Source organism: Henckelia pumila, chromosome 2 (genome assembly GCF_033568475.1).
Source record: "Henckelia pumila isolate YLH828 chromosome 2, ASM3356847v2, whole genome shotgun sequence".
NCBI classification, from domain to species: domain Eukaryota; kingdom Viridiplantae; phylum Streptophyta; class Magnoliopsida; order Lamiales; family Gesneriaceae; genus Henckelia; species Henckelia pumila.
In genome coordinates, this window is record NC_133121.1 from 158,655,419 (window position 1) to 158,676,983 (window position 21,565).

General features: G+C 35.8%; 1 protein-coding gene across 1 annotated transcript; it reads left to right on the forward strand.

The window, feature by feature from the left end:
* Window positions 1–1,602: 1,602 nt before the first annotated feature.
* On the forward strand, window positions 1,603–21,307 carry LOC140878779 (cytochrome P450 98A2-like). Its single transcript, XM_073282398.1, has 3 exons — window positions 1,603–2,086; window positions 19,931–20,319; window positions 20,699–21,307. The coding sequence occupies exons 1-3, from the start codon at window positions 1,603–1,605 to the stop codon at window positions 21,305–21,307; spliced, it is 1,482 nt and encodes a 493-aa protein (XP_073138499.1).
* The last annotated feature ends 258 nt before the right edge of the window (window positions 21,308–21,565 follow it).

Below are 21,565 nucleotides of genomic sequence, written 5' to 3' on the forward strand. Positions count from 1 at the left end.
TAATCATATCACGTTATTATAATGAGGTATCAGAGACTCCTTTTATATAATAACATGATATTATATATTAAATATGTACAAAATAAAAATGACTAAATAGTAAAATGATACAATCACATCACATTATTATGATGAGGTGTCAGAGACTCCTTTTATTAAAATGATATTATATATTAAATATGTACACAATAAAAATATAAAAATTTTAATTTTTGTATTCAAATTATGTACCTCGTTTTTTAGTTTTCCAAATTTAATATAGCGAATAAGAAATATCAGCGATGGTATAATGACGATTATAAATATATATAATTATAATTATAATGTAAAATATTATTCCGTGTAGTTTATAATGGCCAATGTGGGTATATATATAGCTAAATTTTTGCTGACGGTTTTTTAAAAAACTGTTGCAATATAAAGATCTGACACCGACACACTTACCAACAATTTGCGATGGTTTGACTTAAACCGTTGCAATAGCGACGATTTATTGAGTAACCGTTGCAATAAAAAGCCACGGTTAGTTTTGAACCGTCGCAAATTGTGACGGTTGTACAATAACCGTCACACAATTTTGCAACAGTTGAAAGTCAAACCGTCGCAAAATGTCACGGTGTGTCAACCGTCGCGAAATATGTGCGACGGTTTTGTATAAACCATCGCAAATTGCAACGGTGTTTAATATTGCGACGGTTTAAAGTAAATATTTTCGTCTATTTTTATTGTAAATAACATGCACATCTTGTTCATCAATGGTGAAGTTAATTTCGATCACCATTAATGTATTTTCCAGCCTCAATATTATTGTTGTCAATTTCCTAATTTTCTTTGTTTAATTAACAGTGAGATTAAAACCCGGAAGTTGAACATAGGCTCAATCGATGGATTAGAAATTTGATATTTTTCATTTCATCATTTTTGGTACGTACCCACGTACCTAGCAAACCCACAAGCACAACACTCGTGCAAATTGAGTGCCAAACAAAATATATGAGGTTGAGTGAATATTTATTTTTCACATAAATTCATATCAATATATAGCTATTTCAAAATTTCTAAATGCGATTGTACATCATTTATGCAATATTAAATATATAAAAAAAAAGGAAGGTACGTATATCATGACGATCTGAACAAGAGGTGTATATTGTTTGTCACAAGAGTTATTAAATGAATTAGTTTAGTTCTCTCAAAGAAGTCTGTTTGAGAAGTCTGAGTTAGCGGAGAAAGCTGTTAGTTTGATCCATAGTCGTAAGTTCGATTTTCCTGGTCCTACTAACATTTATTTGGAAGAGTCTGTCAGCTTAAAGTTTTTGCAAAATGTATTACTTGAGTATCGGTCCATGATTCCATCTGCAGGGAAAAAGAATATTAATAATAAATTACTTTTATAGTTGGATAACTTTAAGAATGTATTGTTTTTTTTTTTTTAAGCATAAATGAGCAATCATTCAAACATGAAAAGACTCAAATACGCTTTGATCAACCCATGATATTGATCTATCCGCCAGCTATATGGTATAACTTTTATTTTATTTATTTTATCTATATAATCATGCCAACTTAAGACAACGTAGCAACACAAAGTACCATATCGTTATGCCTCCTGTATCACTCTTCCTCCTCTTTCCCGCAATCTTTATGCTCCTCCACAGGTACCGCCGCCTCCGATTCCGTCTCCCTCCAGGGCCGCGAGCGTGGCCGGTGGTTGGAAATCTCTATGACATAAAGCCGGTGCGGTTCCGGTGCTTTGCGGAGTGGGCTGAATCCCATGGACCCATAATATCTGTGTGGCTGGGGACAACCTTGAACGTGGTGGTCTCTAGCACGGGATTGGCGAAACAAGTGCTGAAAGAGAAGGATCGGCAGCTGGCCAACCGCCACCGCAGCCGCTCCGCCGCGAAGTTCAGCCGCAATGGGAGGGATCTGATTTGGGCAGATTATGGGCCTCATTATGTGAAGGTTAGGAAAGTGTGTACTGTGGAGTTGTTTTCGACCACAAGGCTCGAAGCTCTGAGACCCATCAGAGAAGAAGAGGTGGTGGCTATGGTGCAATCCATTTACAATCATTGTACTGCTCCTGGTACGTACGCATCCGATCGAATTTCAATTTTTTTTTTTCTTTCGAGTTCTTGATCTTCGAGATTATCTATTCGCTTTGTTTATTTATGAACATTCATTCATGCATTAAAATGTGAGTAAAAAGAGATGTATCTCATGTAAGAATATTTTTAAATTATGAATGTTGAACCAAATTTATTTTATATTATTTTAGATTTTTAAATAATTGTGAAAAATTTATATCAATATTTTGATATTTGAAAAATCTTTTCAAATAAAATTAATTCTTCAAATATTTAACTTTAAGATTTAACGTCCTAACGTGTTTCTATATTTGCATTAATGTATAACTCCATCTCCTTTCCAAAGGATTTTTTATCTTTTTTTGTATGAAGAAATTTTCAAAAATACAACGTATGCTCTCCACTCTCAAATAAAAAATTTATAATCATCGAGCAACAATCTTTTTGCTGAATTTAAAAAAAAACATTTTAATTTTTTTTTTTACAAGAATTTATTTATAAAATATTATTACATAGAGCAAGGTTCAATAAATTATATTAAAAATGTGTGTAGAGAGGAGGTAAATAGTCACTTTTAAAATAATTTGAAAACCTTAGTCACAATTAAGCCGAGTTACAAGGTTGATTGTCGAATTTTTCTTTACAAACAGATTAATGCAAGAAATTATTTGATCAGTGAAAAAAACACTTGCATCAAAAAGTTTGAACTGATTGCTTAGGCAGATAGAAAATGTAATAAAGTAAATAACACATTTTTTTTATGAAAGTTCGAAGTCTATGCTTTAACGTCTCCCCTTTTTCTGTTTCCAAAATGATTTTTCCTAGAAGACTTTGACTTATACAATAGCATGCACAAACCCAATCCAAGACTTTCGATTAGAACTCCTAGAAAATTAGTCTTAACAAGACTCTCTTTATCTAATCAGAACAACTCCTGAAAGAGTTACAACCAACAATATATAAGTCTCTGAGCTTTGTAAGCTTAAAAGGGCGGCACAAATTGATCACAAACTTTATCTGATAAGACAGTAGGTGTGCGCTTACAGCTCGAAATTATTGATATGATCTCTTTCGAATGCTTAGAAAACTTAGAAGGTAGAATAAAAGCAAAACACTACTAGAAAAAATCCTTTTGATGACATTTTAAAATGTCCTTACATATTACATATAGTGACATTTTAGTTATAGAGAAATTTTGTAAAAATTTCATCTATAGTGATGTCGTTAAAAGTGGGATGACACTTTTTAGTGTCATTATAGCATGGAAATACCAAAGCTATTAGTGTCATATAATATCATTGTAAAGACACAGAAAAATGTCAGGAAAAATTAAGGTGACATTTTTTAATGTCACCATAACATAGAAATATCAACACTATTAATACTATATATATTGTTTTAAGCCATGTTTTCAAAACCGGACCGGACCGGCCGGCTCAACCGGTTCGACCGGGAACCGGTCACTGATCCGGTCCGAATTGCTCCTAAAAACCGTTTTTACGGTCAGAACCGGTCAAGAACCGGTCGAACCGGTCAAAAAACCGGCCTAGAACCGTTCAAGAACCGGTTCAACCGGTTTTCCGATTTTTTTTAATTTTTTTTGAAAAAATATATTTTTAATTTTAAAACCTTTATTTAATATTTTAATATATATATACAACATTATTTGAAATTTTTACTTCATGAAAAATATTATTTTAGTGATATTAGATTTTTTTAATTAATTAATTAATTTTTAAAAATATATAACTAAAATTAATATTTTGAATATATTTATATGGTTATTTAGTTTTCAAACTATGATAAATCTATATATTTTTCTATTTATATACATATTTTAGGTTTTAAAAATTTAAAATATATTATTAATTATATTATATTATATAAACGTTTTTTCGGTCCGACCGTCCGGTTAAAACGGTCCAACCGGTTGGACCGTTTTTTAAGGTAAACCGGTTCGATCACCGGTCCGATTATGAAAACATTGGTTTTAAGGACAAACAAATATGTCATGATAAATTTTATAATGACATTTGTAAGTGTCTTCTAAACTTTTAACCATTTAAATATTATTCCTATATTTTCATGTTACCAACTCATAAAATATTATGAATTTAAAACTTAAAAAATTATGAAAAACAATAACCTCTAACATTTAACAAAAGTAATAAAAATATTTTTAATCATTAACAACCAATATTTTCATAAATAAGATTGCAAAAAAACTTTTACAAAAATGTTGGTACCAGGGGCGGAGCCAGAAAATAAATAAGGGATGGCTAATTTTTTCAAAACCGATAACTTCAATGGCTTCAGCCCCTCAAAAATGGAAACTCTCTCCTATTCTCGCAGAGATGCATACTAGCAATTTTGAAAAAAGGAGTATGTTTTTGTTCTGGAGAGCCCAACTCAAAAAAAATTGAAAATTATATTTGGGTCGGGCTATTTTTAATTTGGGTTAGACATAAATTTATATATATATATATATATATATATATATATATATATATATATATATATTATACCTATGTAATTGGGCAGGAGCAGGCCTGAGCTACAGCCCAGGCCTGCCACCCCCTCCCTCCGCCCCTGGTTGGTATACAATATAACTTTTACATAAATGTTGGTATACTAGAATGAATGAAAGACAAAAACTACCTATAAATTATATCTGATCTAATATGAAACCATTATCCTTCATCATTCGGATCCATGTCATATGAAGAAATAGTTTGGCCACACGTTTGATTGAATTTTTTGATCAAACCCGAGCTTCAAACCTAAAAGGAAAAAAAATGATAATAGAAATTGAGTTCAAGAAATAAGGATGTTATAGCCTTAAACAAATAATTTCATTATTGTAATATTAATTAGAATCTTCCTAATCTAAGGAGCTAAAAAACGTAACTTTACAAATCTGTGTAACTTGTCACAACTACGTACAAGATTAGAACCCAACAAAATCAATAAAGTTTGATTATATGAATAACTATGATTCACGATGATAAAATACAAATAGTACATCAGAAAAGAACTTACATCAAATATGTATTTGTAGCTAAGCAGTCAAGTAGCCAAAACTATTGGTAATAATCAAACCAAATAATGTTAAAAGCCAAATATAAAAAGTAACTACAAAACACAATCAATATACATAGCCTCTGATGCAAGAACCACAAATAAGACCCAAAATATATCTCCACTCGATATATAAACGTAGAAAATCATGTAAAAAAATGCTAAACATGTTAGATCACATACTACTATGTTTTTTTTCCCATAACTGATTGACGTTCCTCAAGAAATCATGGTATGAAGAAAACTCTTGTAATCCCTTGTAATCCAATACAGCTCAGTCAATATCGGCATAGGATAAGAAAATATTAGGACCGCATTTACACTCTGAGACTATATACTTACAAGGTGGTCAGAGATGACAAATTCCCCATCGAATAGGTCAGCTGGCCAAATAAACTATTTCTTGGTTAATCCCTGCATTATCAACACATGATGTAAATCAAACAAAAATGGTCCAAGTATATCTAAATATTATATTACGTTCCAATTACAAAACCTCTGACATGTTAACCAAGTCCTTGAGCTGTTAAAAGACATCAGGAATTGATCCAGTAAATTGATTATTATTCAGAGACCCAGAAAGTGTAGGGATTTTAAGTTAACTAGAAATTGATACAGAACCAACGAAAAGAGAAGACAAGAATAAGTAGGACTAGAGAAAGAATAAAACTTACAAATATGTCAACTACCCCAACATTGATAAAGTATCTGGAACATTTCCTGTAATCTGATTATCTGAAAGAAAACTAGAGTTCATGGCGTTTTATTGGGGGGATAAGGGTATTATCAACCATTATTTACAGAAAGAGTTGCGACATAATGTAATAAGTAGTTTGAGAACAGAAACACACCAACTTTTAAGAGCGATCGACAAGTTCGATGGTATATTGCCTCTAATGTGATTATTACTTAAATCCCTACTTTATAGGAAAATCAATATCTTTAATCTCCATACTAATTGATTTAATGATGTAAAAATACTATAAATCAATCAAGAAAACAATGTGCAATTGAAGACTCATCTGTACAGTAACTCCATGAAAATAACATGATCAAAGAATAAGACAAGAAACAGATGAAGCCAATATAAATTAACTCACATCATGATAATTGAGGCAAACGATCCCAAATCATTGCACAATCCTCTGCCTACAATTGCACCAGATAATTAATTGGGTATTTAACTTGAACATTTGCCAGAAAGTTTCACTAGTTATCACGCAACTAAAATCATCTCAAAACATCGCACAAAGTAATTTGACAAAAATCATTCATCGCCGAAAATATACCTCAAACTCCTTGAAACCCAACAAATCATTTCTAGTCTCAAAAGGAGTCGACTTATCACCTCCTTGTCGCAATATTTGATCAATTATATCATAAAAAATTGCCAAGAATTTCCCAGCATAAGCCTTGATTTTGCGCTTAATCCCCTGTGAATCAAAAGGCTTCAGATCTGGAAAGTAATTTGCAAGGTTTGGCATCCCATTAAGCTCCATCATACCATGTATGAGTTCTTTAAGTTTCTGCGACAAATCCGTATTAAATCGAGCAAAATCAATTGAGAACAAACTGGCTGAAATAAGATTAAGCGATTTTGTAAAGGCTGCATCATAAGTATCCACGGCTACATATTTACACAATTAACAATCAATATTGTGATATAAATGACGAAACGAATTTAAATCTAAGGGATTGAACTTTCACCCTTGGCCAGCCTATGAATGGCGATAAAATGGGCTTAAAACTGAGCTGGAACAGATTTAAAACTTCAAGAAGGAAGCATGACCGAGCAGAGAATAAAACAAGGTGGCCGCGTGGCCAAACTTGTCGATGGAACTCGAAAACTACCGAGAAGTGGTCGGCTAGGCCCTGAAGGAACTTGAATCTACCTACTTTACATTGAATCAAACATGATGTTTAAATTCTCTAAAAATTACAGTGTAAGAATACATTTGCTTACCCCTACTTTACATTGTTAAAATCAAACAAGAATCCAATCCAATACAACTAATAGCTACATCACAGAATGTCATTATCAAAACAGGTACAAAAGAATAAATTGAATACAATTTTGGAATTTAATTATCTATATCAAAACAAGTGTGCAAACAAAGCAAAATGAGACTCGAACCATGTGGGGACTCGAACCTGAACTCAAATCTTAACACATCAGTACTCCATTCACATCACCTACAGTCCACAGAACAGAACGAGCCCGCAAATCCAGCTGGTTTCGATGGAATACTCGACTAATTCTGACTACTGTAAAACAAGTAGTATAGGGTTCAAAGACATCGTTAGTCAATCGACCAAAAAAAACTAAAAAATAGAAAAAATCACGAGGAAGAAGATCTGTAGATTCAGTCGTGAAACAGAGTCTAACTTCGAGCGTCATTATTGTGTTTTGGACACAATTGAAAGCTTTAAGGCTCGGATTGCTTGAACATAAGTTGTTGGACCCTCTCCGGCAGCGTATGGGCGGCTGCGCCAAAAACAAAAGGTAGAAGATGGCTAGAATTGAGAGGCGACACCGCGATGAGAAAGGGGCTTAGGGTTGGGTTTTCTTTTCTTTACTCTTTTAAGTTTTAATTAAAATGTTTGTGTGTGTGTGTGTGTTTGGAAGTGATGTATGAAAGAGTGGGTGCCCGGTGAGCCAACTTGTGGCTAAGGGCTTTGATGACTCTTTGTATAAACAATCTTTTGTTTAATATAATTTGCACTTTTATAATGGCATTTACTTTATCTTTTATCATATTATTATGTTGTGGCATACTATAAGATGTTTAGATGAAGACCTTGAATATACTATAGTGTATGAAAGATGTGGTAGCACATGGGGATGGCTATCATGAAACACATCTTATAATCACTGTATATTCTAAACAGTTCCTAGTCGATTGAGCCGTCCGTAAATAAGGATAAGGATCGCTCGAGATTGAGACTAGCATTTGCAATGCCGAGTACCACGTTTCATTGGTATGGAACATAGAGATGTTCAAAGCATGCAAATGGATATTCATACGATGAATGATCGAACTACCCTATCCGGACTTTCCAAGTGGTTATCACTTATCGAGTGGATAAAGTCCGTGGTTTTGGTTGTACACCATTAGTCCTTACTACTTGAAACATCATTGAGACTCTATATGCTAGTACTGTACTTTGACTTGTTTACCGACTCTATTGGGATCATCAGGTGTCGGGATTGGGTACAGTTACGACACATATAGGGGTCGATGCTTTGTTGTCAAGGATTCACCACATACTTGCTAGTGTGGATATCCTATGCAATCTGAGGAGATATTAGTGTGACGAATCTCTGGCCAGAGTACATGATGTGTTTTAAGAAATGGTTTCTTAGTAGCACATGCGATGTCACTATTTGATCTTCAAGATGCATTGCATAGTTATCGAATCTCGAACGACTCTCGATTTACCAATGGTTGTTGATTCGATCGGGATATTTGGATGAAGGGACCGTACTGTACGCTAACCAAAATCTATTGGTTCTTGCAGGCACTATCAGTGATACCTAGGGAATCATGGGGCGATGTTGCTAGGCGCTCTTACCATGATTCGATGGGCAAGTCGGAAATTGTTGTTCCGAGTCACAAGGAGTTGTGAGCCCACGGCTAGCTGTATCCCTGAACCATTGAGGGTCACACAAGTAATGGATTTTTAATCCCCGTTGAGATAATTAAATTTAAAGAGTTAAATTTAGTGAATAAAGAAGTGGGACTTCTTATATCAGATTAGAGGAGTAAGATTTTCTAAAATGACATAGGGATAGGCATTTTTGGAAACCACTGAATTCGGATTCAGAAAATTTATCTTGACTCTAAAAGATGCAGAAATGGTTTCTGTGAACATTGGTGAAATTGGTTTATCAATCTGAGTCACGATGAATTTTATATTAATTTCTGAACATGCGGGCTTTGCTTGTCAGGCTTGAACTTATGACTAATGGGCCCTAAGCTGTTAGCAGCCCACATTATAAATGAGTTATTGCAGTACAGAAATTAAACAACAGAGGTCACAAAATATTTTCGAAAACCCTAGCTGTGTTTTCTAAAGTGGCCACCCCCCTCCCTCTCTGCTCGGGAAAATCCAGCCTGTGAATTTTGAATTTGCAGTCTGGTTTAACGGATCAAATTCGTTAATTCTCTTCGTAGAAACTTCTGATAGATTTTCTAGTGCAATCTATCAGAGGGATTAAATCTCTGTTCGTGGACCTGATTGAAGAATTGTTCGTCCATCAGTTCCTGGGATATACAACAAGAGCAGAGTAATCTGTTGGTGTCCATAATCTCGATTCGAGATTGGAGGTAAAAATTTAATCGTTATTTAATTTTTACACGCACAATTTAATCGTAAAGTTTTGATACCTATTATGGAATCGTTCCATATAAAATTTTTAAACTTCCGCTGCACCGGGTATCAATTCTGATTGATCTGATCACAGTTCTCCAACAGTGGTATCATAGCCAGGTTGCTCAGATCAAGCGATTAAAATTAATCGATTGTACAAAAATTTTTAAGCCTCGGTTTTTGAAACAAAATAAATTTTTTTAAAATAAAATTTTTTTTTCGGGCAAAACACGGGCAGCAATTGGATCGCTGCCCGGGGGGCAGCGACGGGCTGCCCAGCCCGAGCCCCTTTTGGGGCGCGGGCCGCCCGGGATCGTCCTGGGAGGCCCGAGAAAAATTAATTTTTTATTTTAAATTAAAATTTTAATATGTTAAAATTCTATTTTTGGTCCGATCGAAAATTGTTTTTGATTGGTCCACGAGGCGTCGGATCGAATTGTTCAAGTCCGAAAATTTTAAAATTGATTTTTGGATAAATTTGAATTTTTGGAAAATTTATAGATTTTATCCGTTAAATCAGATTTTATGAAATTAATTATTTTTGTTACAATTGATGATAAGATATGATCTTATGGAAATATTGAGTAAAATATGATTTTATGTATAAAATTGGATTTTATATGTAAAATATGATTTTATTTGATAAAAAGATAAAATATAATTTTGTATGTAAAATAGGATTTTATATATGAAATATGATTTTATCCCTTTTAAATTTAATTGCCATTGCATGTTATCCAATAAATTAATTTTGAATTAATTATTATTGGATAGGGATGATCGATTGCCATGACCAATTTTGTAGGTGTATGTTAGGAATTTACATTTGTTTTTATTGTTGTTGGATTTATTAATGGGCCTGGTTTATGGCCCAATATGAATTGTCATATGTAATAAAAGTGGGCCTGGTTTATGGCCCGTTCCCATCTCTTAAAATGTATCCCATACTTGTCATGGTTATTTATTGTAAATACATTAGACTTAGTGGGAGATGAAGATTTGAAGACAGAGGTGGGCCCAGCAGACAATAAAGACTGAAGAAATGTAAATTGGAAGCTCAATGTAATAGGATTGCATTGCATACCTGCATATTACCTAGGATTGGACTTAGACTCGTGATTGGCAACCACGGGTCGATTAGAAATGGAATCGATCATCCTATATAATATATGATATTATCGTTGTATGCATGTTTTAGACTAAATTGTATGAATCCCGCAAGCATACAAATTTTCAATGATGAGACAAATTTTTAAAATTAAAATCCCTCATTTTAAATATGATTTAAAATTGATATCAAGATAAATAAAGGAAATTTAAATATTGTTTAAATGTTCCTACCTTCCATCAACGATCAATGTATGAGATGCTACCCGCGGATACGGTCCGGCTCATATTATTGGGGGGGCCCGTTCGTCGGAAAGCTTTACATTGGATCGACACATGTTTTAAGTTGGGTGGAACTCCCATGGGATCGGCTCATATTATTGGGGGATCCACATGGCGACCGTCCATCACAACTTAATATTGATGGGTCATCTTGACATGTCACAATAAACGGCGTCATATTATTGGGCCCTTATTGGACATGAGGTAAAAACGTGGAGGTTGCTTTGGAAGCAATTGGGCTCTACCTTTTGAAAATTATGGTTGGCTGATATTATTCGGGACCATAGTTTGTCAATTGGACTCCATGTTCCCACTAAGGAAAATAGTTTTCCGTTTTCACTAGAGGGTAGTGAAATCGTTAAAATAGTGGGAGTGAGATTCATAAAATAAATTTTGCCTATTTTATGTCTTAGTAAATTAATTAAACAATCACTGATTATTGTCTGTTTCTTTTTAGTATTTCATTAAGATGAATTCGCGCAATCCACTATTCTCTATCCTCGAACAAAATAAACTGACTGGCGCAAACTATACGGAATGGTTCCGTAAGTTGAAGATTGTCTTGACCTCGGAGAAGATGCTCTACGTGTTAGAAAAATCTCCTCCGAAGGAAGCACCAGCTGATATAAGTCTGGAAGAGTTGGTCAAACTTGATACATGGTGGGACCATGATATCAAGGCCAAATGCTATATGCAAGCCTCGATGTCTGATGAACTCCAGAGGCGATTTGAGGATACCGTGAATGCTGCTGACATTCACGTACAACTCAAGGAACTTTTTGGGGCTCAATCGAGAGCTGAAAGGTTCGCTACTGTAAAAGAGCTAATGACGTGTCGCATGCATGAAGGGACTTCGGTCCGTGATCATGGGGTACGAGTGATTTGGCTCATACAGAAGTTGGTAACGCTTGATTTGGTGTTGGAGCATGTACTCAATGTGGACTTATTACTTCTCTCTCTTCCTTCTTCGTTTTACGGATTTGTGGTGAATTTCAATATGAACAAGATAGAGGCCTCCCTTGAAGAGATGGTCAATATGCTTGTAACATATGAAGCCACTTTAAAGAAGGATAAATCGGCTTTCTTGGTGGGCTCCTCTTCTTCTGCTAAGAAGGGGCCAAGTACAAAGGGTAAGAAACGTTCTGCCCCACCCAAGAAAACCGGACCCGAGAAGAAGAACAAGACAAAGGTTTCAAACATGGAAAAGTCCAAGGATGTTTGCCATCACTGCAAGAACCCGGTCATTGGAAACGTAACTGCAAGAAATATCTAGAGCAGTTGCGAACTGCGAAGGGTATGTTCTATATTGAAATAAATGTTTCACTTAATACTACTTCTTGGGTATTGGATACCGGATGTGGATCTCACATTTGCAATGATTTGCAGGTGATGACAAGAAGTCGCAAGCTTAGAATGGGTGAGACCCAGCTGAGGCTCGAAAATTGTTCTAGAGTTGAAGCCAAAGCTGTAGGAGACGTTTATTTAATATTGCAGAACGATTTTAAGTTACTTTTGAGAGATGTTTTATTTGTTCCAGATTTGATTAAAAACATTATTTCTGTTTCTATGCTTGATAGAGATGGTTTTTCTTGCAATTTTGTGAATGGGATTTGCAATATTTACAAGAATGAATGTTTGATTGGAAATGGACAACTTGAAAACGATCTATATAACTTCAAATTAAAAGACGTTCCAATAAATTATGTTGATAAACCGGTAACAACGAACAAAAGGAAAATCGATAGTCAAAACCCGGCAAACCTTTGGAATGCTAGGCTAGGTCATATTTCCTCAAGGAGGATGAACAAGCTAGTGGGAGAGGGCATGTTTGATATGTCTGATATTAACTCTCTATCTACTTGTGATTCCTGCCTGAAAGGAAAAATGACTAAATCTCCTTTTAAGGGAAAACCTGAGCGTAGTCAAAATCTGTTGGATTTGATCCATACAGATGTTTGTGGTCCATTTAGAATTGGTACTCAATTTGGCCACACCTACTTCATTACCTTTACTGATGATTATTCTAGGTATGGGTATTTATATTTAATGAAATATAAGTCTGAAGCATTTGAAAAGTTCAAAGAATTCAAGGCTGAAGTAGAAAACAAGCTAAGTAAAAGTATTAAAGCACTTCGATCGGATCGAGGTGGAGAATACTTAAGTACCGAGTTTTTGGACTATCTGAAAGAGAATGGGATTCTCTCTCAGTGGACTCCTCCTATGACACCTCAGCTAAATGGTGTATCGGAGCGTCGTAATCGAACTTTGTTGGACATGGTTCGATCCATGATGAGCTTCACTGAGCTTCCACCTTCGTTTTGGGGCTATGCGCTTGAAACGGCGGTATTGTTGTTGAACAACGTCCACACAAAAGCAGTGGATAAAACACCATACGAGTTATGGAATGGCAAAGCTCCTAAGTATTCGTACTTAAGGATTTGGGGATGTCCTGCTTACGTGAAGCAGAAAGTGGGAGATAAGTTGGATAGTCGATCCACCTTATGTTATTTTGTAGGGTATCCGAAGAATTCAATCGGATATTATTTCTATCATCCTACTGAAACAAAAGTGTTTGTTTCAAGGAATGCCACCTTCTTGGAGAAGGAGTTCTTATTGGATAAGAAAGACAAGATGATGGAACTCGAAGAAATTCGAGAAGAACCCGAAATACAAAATAATGATCCTACACCTCAGGAACCAATTATGGACACGCCTATACCTAGAAGATCCGAGAGGACTTCTAGACCTTCTATTCGATATGGTCTTCTTCTTGAAGGGGATCAAAATGAACCCGATGTTGGATGTGATCCAAGAAACTTCAAGGAAGTAATTTCTGATGCGGATTCAAATTTTTGGCTTGAAGCTATGCAGTCGGAAATAGATTCGATGCATACAAACCAAGTTTGGTCTTTAGTAGATCCTCCCGATGGAATTGTTCCAATAGGGTGTAAATGGATCTACAAGAGAAAGCTTGGGCCTGATGGTAAGGTATTGACCTACAAGGCACGATTGGTGGCGAAAGGTTATACTCAAAGACAAGGAGTTGACTATGATGAAACCTTTTCACCAGTTGCAATGTTCAAGTCCATAAGAATCCTTATTGCCATAGCTGCTTGGTATGACTATGAGATATGGCAAATGGATGTGAAGACTGCATTTCTTAATGGAAACATTAAGGAAGAGATCTATATGACGCAGTCTGAGGGATACACATCCATGGGAAGCGAGCATAAGGTATGCAAGCTTCAGAGATCGATCTATGGTCTCAAACAAGCATCAAGAAGTTGGAACCAGAAATTTGATGAAACAATAAAGGATTTTGGTTTCATCAAGAACCCGGAGGAACCATGCGTGTACAAGAAAGTAGTTAAGGATGCTGTGACATTCTTAGTACTTTATGTTGATGACATCCTACTAATTGGGAATGATGTAGGGATGTTGCAGTCAACAAAGATATGGTTATCAGGTAGATTCTCGATGAAGGATTTGGGTGAGGCATCCTATATTCTAGGGATACAGATCTATAGAGATAGATCTAAGAGAATGATAGGATTCACTCAAGCAACCTACATCGACACCATATTGAAAAGGTTTTCAATGGATGGGTCCAAGAGAGGACATCTACCTATGTGTCATGGAGTTTCTCTATCCAAGTCCATGTGTCCCAAGACTGATGAAGAGATAGAGAAAATGACACATGTACCATATGCGTCAGCCATAGGTAGTATCATGTATGGGATGATATCTACCAGACCGGATGTAGCATTTGCGCTGAGTGTCACGAGAAGATATCAAGCTAATCCCGGTCAAATGCATTGGAAAGCCGTGAAGGACATTCTTAAGTACTTACGAAGGACTAAGAATATGTTCATGGTATATGGAGGAAGAGAACTGAAATTGGAAGGCTATACTGACTCTAGCTTCCAAAGTGACGTGGATGACTCGAAGTCAACCTCTGGATTTGTGTTCATGCTCAATGGCGGTGCTGTCTCTTGGAAGAGTTCCAAGCAGGACACCACAGCGGATTCCACCACTGAGGCAGAATACATTGCGGCATCAGCTGCTGCTAAAGAGGCCGTTTGGATGAGGAATTTCGTCCAAGAGTTGGGCGTTATTCCTGAAGTTGTTGGTCCAGTCCCGGTGTACTGTGACAACACGGGTGCCGTTGATCAGGCAAAGGAACCAAGGTCTCATCAAAGATCCAAACACGTACTGAGGAAATACCACATCATCCGGGAGATCATGGAAAGAGGAGACATCACTGTCGAGAGAGTGGCCTCTGCAGACAATATCGCTGATCCACTTACTAAGCCCTTGCCAGGACCATTATTTGACAAACATCGCGAAGCAATGGGACTGCGTAGTATGACTAGTTGGCTTTAGGGCAAGTGGGAGATTGAAAGAGTGGGTGCCCGGTGAGCCAACTTGTGGCTAAGGGCTTTGATGACTCTTTGTATAAACAATCTTTTGTTTAATATAATTTGCACTTTTATAATGACATTTACTTTATCTTTTATCATATTATTATGTTGTGACATACTATAAGATGTTTAGATGAAGACCTTGAATATGCTATAGTGTATGAAAGATGTGGTAGCACATGGGGATGGCTATCATGAAACACATCTTATAATCACTGTATATTCTAAACAGTTCCTAGTCGATTGAGCCGTCCGTAAATAAGGATAAGGATCGCTCGAGATTGAGACTAGCATTTGCGATGTCGAGTACCACGTTTCATTGGTATGGAACATAGAGATGTTCAAAGCATGCAAATGGATATTTATACGATGAATGATCGAACTACCCTATCCGGACTTTCCAAGTGGTTATCACTTATCGAGTGGATAAAGTTCGTGGTTTTGGTTGTACACCATTAGTCCTTACTACTTGAAACATCATTGAGACTCTATATGCTAGTACTGTACTTTGACTCGTTTACCGACTCTATTGGGGTCATCAGGTGTCGGGATTGGGTACAGTTACGACACATATAAGAGTCGATGCTTTGTTGTCAAGGATTCACCACATACTTGCTAGTGTGGATATCCTATGCAATCTGAGGAGATATTAGTGTGACGAATCTCTGGCCAGAGTACATGATGTGTTTTAAGAAATGGTTTCTTAGTAGCACATGCGATGTCACTATTTGATCTTCAAGATGCATTGCATAGTTATCGAATCTCGAACGACTCTCGATTTACCAATGGTTGTTGATTCGATCGGGATATTTGGATGAAGGGACCGTACTGTACGCTAACCAAAATCTATTGGTTCTTGCAGGCACTATCAGTGATACCTAGGGAATCATGGGGCGATGTTGCTAGGCGCTCTTACCATGATTCGATGGGCAAGTCGGAAATTGTTGTTCCGAGTCACAAGGAGTTGTGAGCCCACGGCTAGCTGTATCCCTGAACCATTGAGGGTCACACAAGTAATAGATTTTTAATCCCCGTTGAGATAATTAAATTTAAAGAGTTAAATTTAGTGAATAAAGAATTGGGAATTCTTATATCAGAGTAGAGGAGTAAGATTTCCTAAAATGACATAGGGATGGGCATTTTTGGAAACCACTGAATTCGGATTCAGAAAATTTATCTTGACTCTAAAAGATGCAGAAATGGTTTCTGTGAACATTGGTGAAATTGGTTTATCAATCTGAGTCACGATGAATTTTATATTAATTTCTGAACATGCGGGCTTTGCTTGTCAGGCTTGAACTTATGACTAATGGGCCCTAAGCTGTTAGCAGCCCACATTATAAATGAGTTATTGCCGTACAAAAATTAAACAACAGAGGTCACAAAATATTTTCGAAAACCCTAGCTGTGTTTTCTAAAGTGGCCGCCCCCCTCCCTCTCTGCTCGGGAAAATCCAGCATGTGAATTTTGAATTTGCAGTCTGGTTTAACGGATCAAATTCGTTAATTCTCTTCGTAGAAACTTCTGATAGATTTTTTAGTGCAATCTATCAGAGGGATTAATTCTCTGTTCGTGGACCTGATTGAAGAATTGTTCGTCCATCAGTTCCTGGGATATACAACAAGAGCAGAGTAATCTGTTGGTGTCCATAATCTCGATTCGAGATTGGAGGTAAAAATTTAATTGTTATTTAATTTTTACACGCACAATTTAATCGTAAAGTTTTGATACCTATTATGGAATCGTTCCATATAAAATTTTTAAACTTCCGCTGCACCGGGTATCAATTCTGATTGATCTGATCACAGTTCTCCAACAATGTATTCAAGTTTGAGTGGGGAAAAATGGAGGGAATCGTGAAAACAATGGAGGGATTGAGATAATAAAAAGTTAAATATTTAATGACATTATGGTGAAAATGTCACTGTAGGTAAGTTTTTAAGATTTATATTTTATCAAATTAAGTTATTTTTTCAAGTGTCATTAAAAAGTTGTTTTGACAACATTACATAAAAAATGTCATCCCACAAATGTCACTATATCTATTTTTTCTTGTAGTGAAACCTCATAGTATCAATTCAAAATTCCTTCAAATCTTCATGCCCTTCAAGTATTTATAGGTGTAGAGATCCAATGTTACAAAATTCAGCTTGTGCAGTTTGTTCTAAAAAATGGCAAACAATAATGCAGACTGTGTCACGTATCTTTGTCATCTTTCCAAACATATTACATTTGGGTGTATCTTCTTATCTGGGCTTGTAACTCCATTTATGATCCAAGTTCTTATCATCGAACAACCGAGCCAGCCTCATCGCTTGTACCAATGAAGTTGGACGATAAACTTGGATCTCTTTTCGAAGCTCTGTCTTCAACCCCGATACAGAGAAACTGGTCAATACATGTTCTAGAACCCCCAAAATTTTGTTGGCCAGATGCTTAAATTGGTGTTAATAATCATCAAATTAGTGTTGTTGTACCAATTTTTTTAATTTTCCAAAATTATCTTCATACTTCGATGGTCCAAAACGTTTTTCGACTGCCAATAGAAATTCTAGCCAGCTCGGAAGCAATTTGTTCTTATTCATCCAATCAAACCAGTCCAGAGCATCTCCATCCAAGTGGAACGATGCAATTAAAAGGCATTGAGAATCTGAAGTGTTATAGTAGTCAAAATAACGTTGAATTCGAGCAATCCACGCTGCCACATTTTCCCCAATAAAGTGCGGAACCTCTAGCCACATCGTTTTCACCTGAGGTCCGTCGTAAGAAGGCGGTGGACCAGGTGGTGGAGATTTAGGGCTCCGAAGTGGTTGCGGTGTGTGCTCTGATGAAATCGACGGGCTCCGGCGGATGAATTGCTCAACTTTCGCATCAAGTGTGTGTAGGCCAACAACGATGTCATTCATCGAGGCTATGAGAAACTCGATGTTACTCTTTTGCGCATCCATCAATTTGGAATGATTCTCCTGTAATGCAGTGATTCGTGACAGAACTTCATCAAATTTTACAAGATGAGTTCCTTCCGCCATTCCGATTTGTAGATGAACAACAACGAGAGCACCAAATTGTCTCATTAAATAAAGATATACTGACTTTTAAATTTCTCCCTCAATTATTTTAAAACTTGGTTGTCAAGCCCAACTTTAAATAATTTGCACCAAAAACACTTTTAACTTAAAACTTAAATAACATACATCATTTTTTAATCAAAAGCTTCATAATGACCATTTGTCTCTTTAAAATACTTAAACCTCGTTCGTAGGCTAGTCTCGATTCCTTCGTAACCGGGATTAAACACATACCTAGAACACAATAAAACTAACTTGCAACCATTAAACATCAAGCAATTTACATAACATTAAATCATATAACACAACATTTAAAAATATATTTTAACATATAAAAACTCAACTTTGAAACATAAAATTTCATGCAATATAAATAGCACGAAATCTTTTAATCACAACTTTTAAATAATTAATATATCACACAATTAAACACAACTTTTAATTCATAAATAAATAAAATAAAATAATTTAAAATTCATTTAAAATCCATTTAATACTCGTGACTGAATTTATGGATTTTTCGGGAATTACACTTGCAGCTTGAAATTATTGATATGATCTCTTTCTAATGCTTAGAAAACTTAGAAGGCAGAATATCAGCAAATTCTAAAAATAATATTGATTCAAAAAAGTCCTTCAAATCTTCATGCTTTTCAATTATTTATAGATGTAGAGATCCACAGTTACAAAATCTAGTTGGTGCAAATTTGTTCTAAAAAAATCCGAAAATTATGCAGAGTGTGCCACGTGACTTTGTCGTATTTCAAAAAATAGTATAGTGGTGCATGAATCTTTTGGATGTTAGGTAAATACAGAATCAAGAGCATTGTCCATTTTTGTATTATGTCTAACAACTTGGTTCAACCTTGAATGTGTATGATTCGTGCTGATTCCGGAAGATTGAAGTGGTCTGGTCGAAGATCAAAAACTGGTCCGAATAGTGCTTGGATTGGTCTTGATATATAGTGTATCAAGAGTAGAATTGATATATATATGTTATGAGATTCTTTACCAAATTATTTTATCCAGAGCTATTAACAGATATAATGAGTCAATTAGGTCCTTTGGTCTGATCTGTAAGCCTCGAGTCCAAAGGATGTGCTTGGAAAACGATATGCTTAAGTTTTATTTTCATCTTTTAATTTTAAGTTATATCCTTCGTTGTCACCAAAAGTTAAGTATGTTGAATTAACAAACTAGAACAGTAAATTAACCTTAAATTTTAAGACATTGTATACAGGCACTTAATATGTAATTAAACTAATTGATCTATATTAATTTATATTTAACTTTTCCTTTTATTTTTTTATTTATTTTTGAATAAAAAATAAATATTAATAGTATTTTACAGTATATAATTGTTAAATAATTAGGTTTACCGTCCCACATCTTGTATCTTTACATATATATTCTGAAACATATATATAACTCAGAGTTTCTAATTTCCATGAACGTTAATGTTGTGAATTTGTTCTTTGGCCTGGTTCATGAACGTATGGAAATTCCGATCATGCAGAAAATTCAGAAAAGAGTGTAATATTGAGGAAATATATTGGAGCTGTGGCATTCAACAACATAACAAGACTTGCATTTGGCAAACGATTTGTGAATTCTGAGGGACTACTAGATAAGCAAGGGCAGGAATTCAAGGCCATTGTTGCGAATGGATTAAAGCTTGGTGCATCTCTTGCCATTGCTGAGCATATACCATGGCTTCGTTGGATGTTCCCACTCGATGAAGATGCATTCGCCAAGCATGGAGCCCGTAGAGACCGTCTCACCAGAGATATAATGGAAGAGCACATCCGTGGAGGAGGAGCAGCAAAACAACATTTTTTTGATGCTCTTCTCACACTTGAAGATAAATATGATCTTAGCGAGGACACCATCATTGGCCTTCTATGGGTGAGTGAGTGAGTCAATTCTTTTTTTCACTTGAGAGTTAGGAAATTATTTTTATGAATCCTAGCTCGAGCTTTGATCTCCAGAGAGAGCATTTTTTCTTAAGATATATGTTAGTGTGAACAACTTCATTAAAAAAATAATTATAATAATAAAATGAACATCCACATGAAACAGAGTCGTTTCGTTACACAGTTTTTAATTTTCTCCAAGTATATATATAGAGCTAGGACCCGTGTCCTTTGTTGACTGCTATATGGACTACTTAGATAGTGTTTGCAACTTCTAAAAATTGTGAAGAAAATCTTCATAATCACTTATTTTTAGAGGTTGCAAACACTACCTTAAAGTGATCGATCATCTGTGTTTGAAAATTTTACAGGACATGATAACTGCTGGTACGGACACAACTGCAGTAGCAGTTGAATGGGCAATGGCTGAATTGATCAAGAACCCCAGAGTCCAACAGAAGGTTCAAGACGAACTAGGCCGTGTAGTCGGAAATGAACGCGTGATGACTGAAATGGACTTCTCAAAACTGCCCTACCTACAATGTGTGGTCAAGGAAGCTCTGAGGTTGCACCCTCCAACCCCTCTTATGCTTCCTCACCGGGCCGACACCGATGTAAAAATCGGGGGATACGACATTCCCAAGGGCTCGAACGTGCATGTTAATATGTGGGCTGTAGCGCGAGATCCAAAGGTGTGGAAGAAACCCTTGGAGTTCTTGCCAGAAAGGTTTCTGGAAGAAGACGTGGACATGAAGGGACATGATTTTCGACTCCTCCCCTTTGGCGCGGGGAGAAGAGTATGTCCCGGTGCACAGCTGGGAATCAATTTGGTGACATCCATGATAGGGCATCTCTTGCACCACTTCAGTTGGGCTCCTCGCAGTGGTTTGAGTATCGACATGGGCGAGAATCCTGGTTTGGTCACCTATATGAGGACTCCACTGGAAGCTGTACCTACCCCAAGATTATGTGAGGATTGAGCTTTCGATCTGTTAGTTTTTTCAATGTATATTTCAACTGAGCGAAAACAAACAAATGATTTGGATGGAAAATGTGTGCTTTTTTTGACGTTCGTGTGTTTATTTAGATGGTGTCATGCTTAACGAATAATATAAATATACATATATATATAAGCATCGTAATTTTACATCCATAAGGTCCATCCTCCACAACTACAAGAGGTGTATTTTATGATAATAATTACTGGATTATAAAATACGGAAGAAAAATATTAATTA